The 14603-nt window shown below is 38.7% G+C and overlaps 2 protein-coding genes across 7 annotated transcripts in view; one reads left to right on the forward strand and one right to left on the reverse strand.

Moving 5' to 3' along the window:
- Positions 1 to 14603, reverse strand: part of arsg (arylsulfatase G) — a 139351-nt gene that overhangs the window by 86420 nt on the left and 38328 nt on the right. The gene's annotated exons all lie outside the window — the stretch shown is intronic.
- The window catches only part of LOC138759517 (monocarboxylate transporter 7-like), a 49085-nt gene that overhangs the window by 1462 nt on the left and 33020 nt on the right, over positions 1 to 14603 (forward strand). For 4 of the 5 annotated variants that reach the window (XM_069930065.1, XM_069930066.1, XM_069930068.1 and 1 more), the window contains 2 exons: positions 583 to 838; positions 9565 to 9815. In XM_069930065.1, coding sequence (XP_069786166.1) covers positions 583 to 838; positions 9565 to 9815 — 507 coding nt within the window. The remainder of the gene's footprint in view (positions 1 to 582; positions 839 to 9564; positions 9816 to 14603) is intronic. The other variant, XM_069930069.1, reaches the window with a different exon arrangement.

Here is a 14603-nt window from a genome sequence, read left to right on the forward strand (position 1 = left end):
TCGGGGCGAGTACTTCTCTCCATTTTGTTTTCTTTACACACACACACACACACATATAATGTACCTGTTTCTATCTGTGTGTGTACGTGTTTCTATATAATGCACATGTATGTTTTATATATAATACACACACATATAATGTACCTGTATATTATGCACACGTATGTTTTATATATAATACACACATATAATGTACCTGTATATTATGCACACGTATGTTTTATATATAATACACACACATATAATGTACCTGTATATTATGCACACGTATGTTTTATATATAATACACACATATATAATGTACCTGTTTCTATCTGTGTGTACGTGTTTCTATATAATGCACATGTATGTTTTATATATAATACACACATATAATGTACCTGTATAACGCACACGTATGTTTTATATATAATACACACATATAATGTACCTATTTCTATATATAAATGTACGTTTATACACATACCTAATATACACACTAAATATTTGAATACCTCTCTATACACACGTACGAAATATATTACCCGTTTATATCAGAGGTCGGTGTTTGGAAGCATAATTTGGTTTCTCTTTCCGCCGCAGCCCTCCTTTTCAAACAAACACCGGCCAACGCTTTGCGGAATTGGCGACGCATTGCTGGACCCCGGACTCGATTCTTGCCGAGCCGAGGACGCAACTCGGCTGGTGAGTGCCTGAGCGACCTTTCCCGGGTCCTTCGCCTGCGTTTGCACAGCGGAAAGCTCTCGGGGCGCAGACCAGGGGCTGGAAGGCACCTCGCCGACTCTGAAATAGTTCGTCCTGGCCGTGAACCAGTATTTCGTTCGACTATTTTCAAAAGGTGGGGAAAGTGCAGCCCCGACTGCGGTGTTTCACCGATTTGGAACCTGCGCGGTTCTTGGTGGAAGGGCTTTGAAATGACTACGCTTCGCTTTTCTGTAAGAAGCGAGTCCTGGATCTCCTCGCTTAAAATCGGGCTCCTTGAAATCAATGAGCAAGTTAACACAGATGCAATAGATGATACATCTTGCGTTTAAAACTGGAAGCGTATCTCAACTTTTCTTTGGTTACTCTATCTCTCTATACTATATAGAAGGGAAATGAATAACCTGTTTGCTAAAATGCAGTGCTGTGTTTCTTTTTAAGTTGGTGCAGCCGGTGGTTCTGCAGAGGGAGAACGCTTTGACACAAAGGTGCTCTGTGGCTCCTCCAGCTGTTCAATTCTAACAAGTACTCAGTGCACCCTCCTGACATCAGATGGTGTAAAAAAAACACGTCGTCTGTGCTCAACTTCATGAGTTTCCTAACTGCGTGGGGGGGGGGGGGGGGGGGTCCTGAATAAGCTCGACTTGTTTGAACGATTTACAAATGATAGAGCCAGCCTGTTTTTTTTTCGTTCCTTTTGAATTGGCTCACCATAGCTCTGATAGTTTCTTCCTCTTGATTCCCAATTGAGCACCTACACGTACAAGCCGATTTCTAGATGTTGAATTTTAAAATTTAATGGCCACATACAGCAGGTCAACAGGCCCTTCCGGAGCACTGCCCCATTATACTCGATCTGATCCCATTTGCCTGCATTAGGCCCATCTCTGTCCACATAATTTCTTTCCAAATACTTGCCCAAATGCCTTTGAAACCTTGTGTTTGTACCTGTCATCTACCACCTCTGACAGCTCATTTCCAGCTTTCCATCATCCTCTGTGGAAAGCATATCCCTCCAAACATTATATTTCTCCTTCTCATTATAGCGGAGGAGCTAGTGGAGATGTTCAAGTGAACCAGTACGGACTTGAAGGGCCGACATGGCCTGTTTCCGTGCTGTAAATGGTTATATGGTAACCTACAATTCCCGTACATTGAGAACAGTCGGAGAAAATTCGCTCACTGCTCCACGAACCGTGCACCCTTGATCCTCTCCATTGGATTAGTGACTGCAACTCAACTCCATGGTAGAAAATCTGGTAAAGCAGATGTAAATCCTAAAGTCATTCCTTAAATTTCATGATCTGTTACCATCTGGGAGTCCATGCAGCCCCACAAGACTATGCCAGCTCTCCAAAGTAGTGTCATCAATCCCCTCCTTGTTTCTCATGGCCGTTAACTGATTCTCCTGCAACTCCACCACACTAACGACAAATAAATATGTTCAGCTTTCGGGAGAAAGTAGCAACAGCTGGAAAAAGTAAAAACAATGCTGGAGAAACTCAGCAGGTCAAACAGTGTCCTTTATATTAGCAAAGATTTAAAAAAAAAACATAACTTTTAGGGCTTGAGCCCTTCAAGGTATAGAAAAATGTAGGCAGGTACCGGAATAAAAGGATAAGGGGGAGGTATTTTTATCATTTTAAAATTACAGTTTGACCTGCTGAGTTTCTCCAGCATTGTGTTTTTGCTTCAAGTAGGGTGTCTACAGACTTTTGTGATTTACTGTTTTACTAGCAGCTGGAGAAAGCCTAGTGGTCACAGAGAGTAGTTGGAAATTCCACACCTACAAACTCAAAGCCAGGATTATACTCCAGTCCCTGCATCCGTGAGATGCCACAGTGGGTGAAGATGATCAATGGCAGACTTTGTAACTAAAAATGTTGGGAATGAAGCGATATGTTAGGTCATCTACAAGAATTAATGGATTGCATTACATTACTGTTATCGTAACATTGGATGTGAATGAATTTTATTGTCATATACATAAGTATTATGTACAAATCAAATGAAAGGCTTGCTGCAGCTTCCCACGTACATAAAGCACAACACATAAAAGAAAAAAAAAATACGAGGAAGAAAAATATAATAATAGATAATTATAGTTTGGGAATAAATCCTAGTGCAATAAAAAGTGTTGAGTCAATAGTGCAGTCAGTACGAATTGGAAACAACATTTCCTCCTCACTGATTATCAACACAGGTGCACCCCAAAATGTGTGCTTAGTCTACTGCTCTACTTATTATACACCCATGACTGTGTGGCCAGGCACAATTCCAATGCCATCTACAAGTTTGCCGATTACACTGCAGTTGTCGGCAGGATCACGAACGGCAATGAGGAAGCATACAGGAGGGAGGTAGATCAGCTCATTGAATGGTGTAACGACAACAACCTCGCATTCGACGATGGCAAAACCAAGGAGATGATTGTGGACTTCAGGAGGAAGTCAGGAACGTGACCCAGGCCTCATCAAGGGCTCAGTAATGGAGAGGGTCAAGAACTTCAAATTCCTGGGTGTCAACATCTCAGAGGATCTGTCCTAGAACCTCCACGTTCATGCAATCACAAAGGAGGCTCACTTTGTGAGGTGTCTGAGGAGATTCGGCATGTCACCAAAAATTCTACAGGTGTACCGTGGAGAGCATTCTGGCTGGTTGCATCACTGCCTGGTATGGAGGTGCCAACTCACAGGACAAGAATAAACTACAAAGGGTTGTTAACTCAGCCTGTGACATCACATTGGGGTTAAACTTCACTCCATTGAGGACATCTACATGAGGCTGTGTCTTAAAAAAGCAGCCTCTATTCTCTCTTCATTCTGCTACCATTGGGGAAAAAAGGTACAAGAGCCTAAAGATGAGCACTCAACAGCACAAGGAATGCTTCTTCCCCACTTCCATCAGATTCCTGAATAATCAATAAACCAAAGACACTGCCATACTATTTTTTTATTTATAGTAATTTCGTAAGATGGTTATAATATAAATGTTTGCTCTATGACGCTGCCGCCATACACCGAATCTCATGACAATAAATTCTGATCTTTATTGGTCTTGAAGTAGTGTTATTATGAGGGTAATGCCGGGTAAGTCTGTTAACCATTGTGGGGGAGGGGGGGAAGGATGTAGAACGAAGAGGTACTGGACTTCAGGCTTCTGTTCTTTTTCCCTGGAGGAGGCAGCAAGAGAGAGTGATGTCTTTTATGATGTTGGCTGCCACCTTGCCGTTGTCTTCAATGGCCAGGAAACTGGGATTTACAGCTTGTGGAAACTTTCATGCTACCGAGTTGGAAAAGGTTATTGTTTTAAAAAAGAGTTTGGAGCTATGCAAGTGGATACAATCACTATGTTCAAAAGACAAGGACAAATATATGGATAAGGGTTTGGATATGGACCAAATGCAGGCAAATGGGAATAGCAAAGGCATTCAATTTGTTTGGCGTGAATGAATTGGACCAAAATGTCTGTTCCATGTAGTATGACTTACAACTCAAAGTGAGAATGGTTTGTGAAGGCTTGAAAAAGGCAGAGTGAATTTTCTGCTTTTTCACTATGCAGTGAACATTCCTGTCAAGTGCTACAATCACTGGCTACCTCAGGGAAATTCTCCATGCAAGTGGATTTTCTGCCCAACTACATTCTCTGCCTATGCTTTATAAACTGTTCTTCTGCCAGCTCAACTTTTAGTGACTTCAAAAATCTCTCTCTCACTCACACACACACACACACACACACACACACACACACCTATAAGAATCGCAGAACAGAAGGTAAAAAAAATGGTGTAGGCAATTTGTTATTGTGAACCAGCTTCTCCATTCAACAGTGATCGTCAATCTACTTCAGCAACATTTACCTTCATTATTCCCATATTCCTTGATTCCTACAATAGTCAAAAATACACCAATCCATTTCTAATACAGTAGAAGTTCTAAAATCCTGGCTGCTCAGGGATTGGGTTGGTTCAGATTTTCCAGATTCTCTGGCAGTACTTTTAAAATTTAAGGAGGAATAAAGAAGAGGTAAACAGGTAAATGTTGATAGTTTGTCAGCTAATATAGCATGCTTCATTTATCAAAATGAGCAGTAAAATAAAAAGTCAAGACAAAAATGTAAACATAAAATGTTTTCACTACAAAAAGTATGTTTAAAAATGAACATTGTAAGAGAAAAACAGTAAACAAATGAATTTCTATGATAAGATTTTTTTTGCCCCTGTGCATCTGGCACACGAAAGCCTGCTAAATTTAAGAAGTTTGAGGGTTTTTGAAAAGTCAGGATACTCGGATGGTACAGATTTCTAGCATCTAAATTTATGGACTTCTAATACACCTTTTGAACCTTCACTGTTTTTCATGGCAGAGATTTCCAAGATCTGGCACTCTCCGCATGAAGACATTTTTGCCTGATACAATTCTGTAAGGTCTCCCCTTTTATGTCATTATGATCTTATTCCAGGTGCCTAAGTCAAGCAAAGCATCCTAATCTCTTCAGTCTCAAAAATTATTTTTGTAAATTTATCTTCTAAACTCTAAAGTATACAGTCCTAGTCTGTTCATTTTCTCCTTGTCAAAACCCTACTATCCCCAAAACCAGCCTTCACTGCACTCCCACTTTTGCAACTATGTAATTTCTTGGTTAAGGCGATCAAAACGTATCGTCTTATCAAGTCACACATCCTGTCCCTGCAAGGATTCTATCCCTTTCTCTCAATTTTTTATATCTGCTGCATCTGTTCCCAAGACTAGGTCTTCCAGTCCAGATTTTCCAAAATGTCTGCCTTTCTTTCATAAACATGGCATCCCATCCACCACCATCAACTCAGCCCTCACCCGCATCCCCTCCATTTCCTGCTCATCTGCCCTGGGACCCTCTGCTCCCAGATGCAACAAATGTAGAATCCCCTTATCCTCCACATCCAACACATCATCCTCCAGAATTTGCAGTACTTACAACAGGATCCCACTACCAGACACATCTTCCCCTCTCTGCCTTTCATAGGGACCCCTCCCTTCATGACTCCCTCATGCACTCATCCCTCCCCACAAATTGCGTCCCTCACTTCAGTATCCACAGGACTGATTTACTGCAACCGGTGCTCCCTTTGTGTCTTTATCTACATTGGAGAGACGGGGTTCAGAGTGGGAGATTGCTTTGCTGAACTCCTTCACTCCACCTGCACCAGTGACAAGAGTCCTCCCAGTAGCCAACCATTTTAGATCTGTATCATACACCCATATTCACAGGTCTGTCATGACCTTATGTACTGTCCCACCAAGACCAGCTGCAAATTGGAAGAACAACACCTGATTTTCCAGCCAGATGGCATTAATGTCAACGTTTCTGCTAACCTTCTCTCCTCTTATCCCTTCCCCTTTCCAATTCTCCTCCACCCCTTCCCTCTCTATTCATTTAGCCATCCCTCCTCCCCTTGATCACTGCTGTTCCCTCCCTCTCCTCCTGCCTTTGCAACCTCACCTCTCCCCCCAACTCTTTTGTTCAGATGTCTGTGGACATTTTTCTAGTCCTTAATGAAGGGCTCAAGCCTAAAGCATTGGTTATGTATTTTTAACTTTGCTATATAAAGGACACTGCTTGACCTGCTGAGTTTCTCCAACATTGTGTTTTTACTAGTCTCATCAAGACATTTGTTTGTGTGGTAGTCGTGGCTGAGTGGTTAAGGCGATGGATAGAAATCGATTAGGGTCTCCCCACAGAGGATCAAATCCTGTTGACTACAGGAGCAGCAGGTTCGCCTGGGATAATCATTGTGTTATTACTTTAGGGTGGCAGAGTTAGTGTGGTAGTTAGCGCAACTCTTACGACACCAGCATCCCAAGTCCGGATATGGTGCTGTCTGTGAGGAGTTTGTACGTTCTCCTCGAGTCTGCGTTGGTTTCCTCCAGGTGTTCCAGTTTATTCCCACATTCAAAAGACATAAGAGATTAGCAGGTTATTTGGTCACAGGTGTATTTTGGCGGCATGGCAGAAGGGCCCGTTACCATGCTGTATCTCCAAACGAAACAATGAAATGCTTCATATAATTTGTGTAAAAAGTCTTTACTCCTGTATCCGTATCCTCTTGTAATAAAACTAGCCTATCATTTACTTTCCTTTCTAAACACTTTCTGCACTAGCATGTTGGTTTTTAGTCACTTGTGTAGCAAGATACCTAGGTCCATTTGAGCATTGATCTCTTGCTATTTAAAAATGGCTATTCTGTGTTACGCACCAAGATTTCAAACATGGGGCAAATTTTAACTTGTTATGTCTTTGATTTGCTGTGCTAAAAGATGTATTTTAGTCTATTTTGAGAATAAAAACTTCAAAATTTAAAGATACGTGATCTCAAGAAGTCCTGCGACAAGTAAAGCAAAATAGATCTTGACTTTTTTTTTTAAAGAAGGGCAATTAAAAGAAATGAACATTTATTCACTTAGGGGTATGATAATATTTCCCTTCAATAATCAGATTTTCACATAAAATTTATTTTATCAATCCAACCTGAAATTCAGCTGTCATTTAATTTTTTTACTAAGTTAACATTGTTGTCTTATCTGAAACCTTGTGGTCAAAAAATTGATTGGCCTTAGTTGGAACTGGTTTTCAAAAGTTTGTCAACGGCTAAGATGTTAGAAACAATATAAGTGGAGTTAACGTTAATGCAAAACTTATAGGTTGGAAGATCAAAGAATCAAATATTACAAGCTCCAATTTCACATTGGGGGTTGGGGCACTGCATGGCACCATCAGGTCCAAACTATAAACAAGGTTGAGCCTCTCAACTAAGACCAAGAACAATGGTTGCTTATTCAGGAAAAACAGATAGTGAGAGGGTCATGTGACTATGAATCATGTGATTGCGACACTTAAAACAGAATTCAGTATCGATCAGCCAATCATCTGATAAATGCAGAGGTGGAATGACTGTGTGAAATGGACAATAGCTGATTCTCTTTGTCAGGGGAATTATTGAACCACCATGACCATTGTGATGGTCATTTTGGCTGACCTGTGCCTGGGTTTGGGGAAGCACTGTGGAAGTCGCACAATTCGTTTCCCCTGTGCAAGGAAAAGGAGAGTTATGACAACCATTCATATCAAAGGACATTTCTCTGGAAGCAACAAGGATTTGTGAGTTTTTGGCAGTCTGATCACAGTCTCTCTCACTTCCTTCATAATTATTTCTAAGCACAGTTTAAAAGTCTGAGCTTCAACACAGGATTTCTAAGACTGAATTTTTGGAATGACTATCCAGAATTGTGCCTAAGCTGTAATGGTTTGGGTATTACACAGACACACAAGTATATTTGTGCATAGTTAGGTAGATTTAAGTAAGATGTTATATTAGTAATTATTAATAAATATTTGCTTTAAAAATAACACTGTCTTGGTGAATTTCTACTATTGCTGCTGGTCTGCGACATAACACAAAGAAGAGACATCTGCAGAGATGAACTAGCTCAACATCCTTAGTATTATTAATTGCTTATTCAATAATTATTGTCAAAACAATGTCACGAAACAATGTATTTCCTGAGAAGTTCATGATAATAAATTCTGATTTTGATGCTTTTGCTCAACGTATTTGTATTGTTTATTGTTGTTACATTTACTGAGATACTGTGCAAGTCCTCTCGTACAAGTGGTCCAAAATAAAACAAAAGTGCAAATATAGGGTTACAGAGAAAAAGTGCAGTAAAAAAACTGCAAGTTTTGCGATGAGGTAATTTTCTGAGAACAAGAGACCATTTTTACATATTGGAGGTCTGTTCAGGAGGTTGATAACAGAGGGAAAGAAGGTGGTGGACTTGCTACTGAAGGCCTGGATGATACCCAGCCTTGCACAAGAAAGGCAGATATGACTTATGCAGGCCCATCAAAAATGTCAAGAGACACTTCTGAGCCAGCCGAGTCCCAAATAAATCTTTTGGATGCCTGGTGTCTATGGCAGAGCTTGTATGCATGCCATCACAGGCAACAAAGCAAAGCTGGCCAGAATAGTAATCCAGAGCGCATCCTCCCAGATGAGCTCAATGTGTTCCACCCTTGAATTGAGCAGGGAGCGCACAAGTTAGTGGAATATGCTTCTCCTATCTTGACACCTGTACCCAACTCCTCTGACTAAATGTCAGCCCAGCCTTCCAGAGAGCGAACCCGATGAAAATGACTGGACCACCCAGCAGTATATCCCTCCCCGACTCTCTTCACCCCCTCCCATCAGGAAGTAGATTCACAATGGTGAGATCACACACCACCAGATTCAAGGTCTGTTTATTTCCTGTCATCATCAGACTCCTCAATGAACCCCAAATTGTAAAATCATACTATCTTTGCTCCGAACCAACAGATCTTTCTCTGTAACTGTACTTTGATTATATCTTGTACTACATTTGAGAGGTTTGACTACTCTCCTTACAAAGCAACATCTATTACTGCATTTTTGATACATTTGGCAATAAATTTGAACTTGAAATATGCAAGATTTTGCTGGACCTTGATAAGTTGGGTATGGTGAGGATGTTTCTGATAGAGAACCAAAACCTACGAGTTGCCCATTTAGGGAAAAGATGAGGCAAACTTTTTTTCTGACAATTGAGAGTCTACGGAATTCATAAAATATTTTTATGGCAGTAAGATATTTAATAAACGAGGCGATGTAGAGAAGAATGGATTTTCAATTACAACTAGATCATCGATGTTTTTGTTAAATGGCAGAGCAGTTTGAGGGACCTATTCGTGCTCCTTAATTGTTTGATCATATTGTAATGCTAGCACAGTCACTCACATTTAATACTAAATGTAAAATTAATAGACTTTGTATTTAAAGACTGAAATAGCTCTTGTTTCTACATGCAGAAAACAAATCGTGGAAATGACCGTGTTCATGGGAAACACAAGACGATTGTCAACAAATGTTTACACAAAGACTCCAGATGGAGGCTGGGGATGGATCACAGCCATTGCTTTCTTTTTTACAGAAGTCCTCACATATGGAATAATTAAATCATTTGGTGTTTTCTTTTACGACATAATGATTTATTTCAACGAATCCAACAGCAAAGTGTCCTGGATATTATCCATCTCTATGTTTGTAATGATGTTTACAGGTAAGGAAGATATTTAGTATCTGTGGATCTGTTTTTTGGTAATGTTCAACGTTCTCATTTTAAATAGAATTTATTAAATGTTGGTTTAGAATGAAATGGTAACCTACATGAGTCCATTTTCACCCACTATCAGTGTAATTGGGCTTGGCACATACAACAGAAGTAGTCTAGAGAAAGTTTTTTTAAAAAAAAGCTGCAATCCCATATTTTCATATTTTTGAAAATACAGTCTGCTAAAAGTTATAAAAACACTCAAGCATTTTCTATTTATTTTCCAAAGTTATTATCTGTTGAAGTTTAGATTGGATTAAGTGTTTATGTCTTCATGACACTAGCATGAAACTATTATGGAACATTCTTCTTCTAGCGATAGTCGGTAAGGCTTGAGGAGGAAGAAATAAATATGTACTGAATAGAACAAATATGGAATGCAATAAGAATATATGCATTTAATCAGATTCTTGATATTCAATATAGAGTATTCCAAATAATTCAAAGTAATTTCTTTGCACTAAGATCATTCAAATGATCCAACATGCATAAAACTGTCATTTTAATTGAGTAACAAATTCAAATGATTCAATAAAATAATTCACTTCAAGTTAAGAGTGGAGTATAATCTTAATTTGAATAGTGAGTCTTGTCAGTGACCTTTGTGCTTTATGGAATATCAAATAAATGTTAAACTTAGTCTTCACAAACCAACCAGATAGGACGGATGCATAAACCATGTGGATGAGCTTTGTCAGAAGAAAAATCTACACATCTTTGTATTACACACATCATGTCTAATTAACATGAACAATTAATTATTGTGCAGTGTATAGTATATATTTTTCATTTCCACATTTCTTTTGGTTTTGAAATTAGTTCCAGCAACATTAATGCTAGCAATCTTGTTAAAATATTTGGATACATCTATCTTATTTTCTAATACCATTATTTTGCTTTTTTTTTTCCTTTTTTAAATCCACTTTTCTTAAATCACTCATTTTCTATTAATTATTTGTATCAGCTGCAATCTCTTTCTCTCCTTTACTTCAATGAAGTGGAGACATTGAACAATGTGACAGGACAAATAAATGCTAAACCAAAGTCCAACTGCAGCAATTCCACCAAATTGAGATCAGGCACTCCAACAATATACCTTAATAATGTTCCATGGTCCTTCACTGATGTAATAATGGTCAGGAGAGCACTGGGAATAATCGAGTCTGCACATAATAGTGAGATGAACATGGAGTTTCACTGACCAATGGGCTGAGGCAAGGTAGCATGTGGTAAAGTCACGGAGTGGATAGTTGGCAACGTGTGAGAAAATGGATATGGGAATGAAGGCTTAGCTAAGTTTCGATCAGTATGTTAAATGTGAATAGTCTATTTCAACACTAGCAGGGTGGACTTAGTGGTAAGTTTAAGAGGATATATGATAGCTAAATTTGGGCACTTAGCAGACCCAGGCCACCAGCACAAAAGTGGATAGGTCAGGATAGAACTGGGTTCAATTAGCATAAATATTGTAGTTAAAATACTTGGGCAAAACATGCCAACCAAGGACCTTATGGTGGTCAATATAGTAAGATAGGTCTAGGAATGATGGAACTTTTTGAAGATAAACATCTGGAGATGTTAGGTGACAGATATCCAAATAAAAGAGAATTAAGCAAAGACCATGCCAAACAAAAAAATTTGGAAGTGGAGGTTAGAGATAGAACAGAAAATACTAGAAATGCTCAGCTGGTCAGGCAGTGTCTGTGGAGGGAGAGAGAGAGTTCACTGACCTAAATTGTTAACTGTTCCACTCTCAACAGATGTTACCTGACTTGAGTACTTCCAACATTTGCAATTCCTTGTCAGATTTACGGTATCTATAGATCATTTGCTCGTAAGAGTTTGTAAATAGAGTAGATATGTAGAGTAAAAAGTTGAACCTTTTTCTTTGTGAGTTCTGAGTGATGCAAGAGTGTGGTGATAGTTTTTAAACTGTCATAATTCTGAGGAGGGATGTAAGTCTACTAAGTCCGAAAATCCAGACTGCTCGGGAATTGGGTCAGTCCAGATTTTTGATTTTACAGATTCTTGGGCAGTACTTTTAAAATTCATATTTAAGGAAGAATAAAGAAGAAATGAACAGGTAAATTTTGATAGTTTATTCATTAGCAAATACTGAAAGCTTCATTGATCAAATCAAAGTTTCAAAGAAAAAGAGAAATGCTTATGCACACAGAAGCCCGCAAAATTTAAAAAATTGAGTTTTCGAAAAGTCCAGATTCTTGAGTGGTCTGTATTTATAACATCTGGATTTTTAGACTTCTATTGTATGGTAGAAGGATTTTTACATCAGGCTATATGGGTGGGAAAAAAAGGACATAGAAGGATAATCATGCCTTTTGCTGTGTTCTATAGATCATTGAAAAGACCAAGGGAGATGAAAATTTCTGATGTGCAAAACCACATTCAGGAGGGCCTTAATCACACAGTTTGTAACAAGCCAAACGTTAGAAGGCAATTTTGGATTTGCTTTTGAAAAATGAAGCTGGATAGATAATAGTGTTTAAACAGAAAATGACATATTGAACCTTTCCATAGGAAGGGAACAGAGGCTGACTAGTATAATTATAATGAGTGGTAATTCATCTTTTAGAATAGAGTAATTTCTGTAAATGAAAAGTGGCTGGAGATTTTGTTAGTCAAAGATGATTTGGCTGAAAAAGGAGATGTGATTTTATTCATTTCATAGGTCAGGACTGCAATGGTCAACACAAACTTCCCTGGCACTTTTGGCATTATTACAAACCTATTCCTTAGTTGTCTCCATGCTAACAAATTGGAAATGGCAGTATCATATGTAAGCAATATAATATGGTCCTTTATGGAAATGTTTCTGTTAGTATTCCCAAGCATGTTCTTCTTCTCAACCAATGAACTCATGGATGTCATTGGGAATCTGTATATATTTTCCTGATTGATTAATTTGACATTGCTTGAATGCCTTTGGGTTTGAATAAAATTGTGTTTAAACAGAAAATGACATATTGAACAGTTCCATAGGAAGGGAACAGAATAAAATTGGATAATGCATAACTGATGTGATCTCCAACACTGATTTAGAAACCAGTCAATAATTTGCTCATAATATTATTGTTTGGCCACAACTTCTTTAATAATTCTTCACTCACTTCATTTGCAAAATTCTAATTCATATTTAAGATTTCTTTGATTAAATCACAAGAAGAACTTTGTCCAGTTCTGACTGACAATATTAAAGAATATAAAGGGACCAGAGTGGGTGTTAAAATGAATGATGCCAAAACTGCGTAGTTATACCCATCAGGTAAAAGTGAACCATCTGTGCCTCTTAAAGCTTTGGACTCTGTGTCCCACTTTTACGGGACTACCAATAAGTGCATAAACTCAGTTTTCTGACAAGCACATATACTCCGTGTCCCAGTTTTCTGGGTCTGGTATTATACCGAACCACTAGCTGATACCTACTGGTGTTCGTACTGTAAAAGTTCACCCATGGACGCAGTCTGAAGTATATATTATGAAAGGTTGAAAATGGCTGGAGTTCGAAAGGTTAAAAAGAAAATGCTGAGGGTGACACAATAGAGGTTTTGAAAATTGAAAGCCTTTGATCAGTAGGCAGATTTGATGTTTCTATTTGTGCTAAAGACCAAAACCAGAAGATTACAGAAAGTGGTCAGAAAACAAATATAGACTAAAATGTGTGGTCCAGAAATTGTTCAGGATCTTATATCTGTTGCAACAGAGTAGTTGGTGGAAACTGTTCATTGGAAAGAGAGGTAAATGAATTGAAGGTTTTATTGTCTACATATTTTCGTGTTTTACTGCCAAAGGAATGGAGGGTTATGTTGACAGTTGAATGGTAAATTTTTGTGTTGTATATTCCCTGTAAATATTACCAGGAACTTACAGCTGTATCTGACTTTTCCATCAACTACCAAAGCTTTTAAGTGTTATTTAACTTCTGCTGTGAAACCCGTGAAACCCATAAGTCTGCAGAACCTGTGAGTGTAGTTAAAACACAGAAATGCTGTAGGAACTCAGCTGTTCTCCCAGAATACATAGGAGGTAAATGTTTCAGGCCTGAGCCCTTCAAGATATGAGTGAAAAAGACATGTCTGAATTAAAGGCTGAGGAGAGAAAGGGGGTAGAATGGGAGGGGGGAGGAGTCCAGACTAATATACAAAAAGTATTAATTGGATATGATAAGAGGAAAGGTGAGAAGTAATTTTGGCTCTGTGAAAGGAGAGAGAAAAGGAAAGAGAGAGAGAGACAGATGGAGCTCGAGTTAAGGAGACGGGTGGAACAAAATGGTGGGGGGGGGGGTTTAACAGAAACTGAAGAAGTTGATGTTAATGCCATCTAGTTGGAGGGTGCTCAAACGGAAGATGAGGTGTTGTTCCTCCAACTTGCGGGTGGTATTTCACTCATACCTTGAGGAAGGGCTCAAGCCTGAAACATTGGTACTATATCTTTACCTCCAAAAGACGCTGTGAGACCTGCTGAGTTCCTCCAGCATTTCGATGATAATTCTTCTGCTTGCAACCTGCTTGCAAATAGTATTGAGTATTTCAATTTGTACACAAAAGATTGCAGTAAGTTACTTTTTTATACACCAGAATTAAAGTAGATGATTATTTGAACATTTTGATTTCCCCATAAACCTTTACAGATATTTCCTTGTTTTTGTTATCAAGTTTACGCTGGTGAGATTAATTACTGTTAATAGATGTTGTTTGGTATTTACTGTTCTAGTTAACA

Source organism: Narcine bancroftii, chromosome 3, assembly GCF_036971445.1.
Source record: "Narcine bancroftii isolate sNarBan1 chromosome 3, sNarBan1.hap1, whole genome shotgun sequence".
Classification (NCBI taxonomy): Eukaryota; Metazoa; Chordata; class Chondrichthyes; order Torpediniformes; family Narcinidae; genus Narcine; species Narcine bancroftii.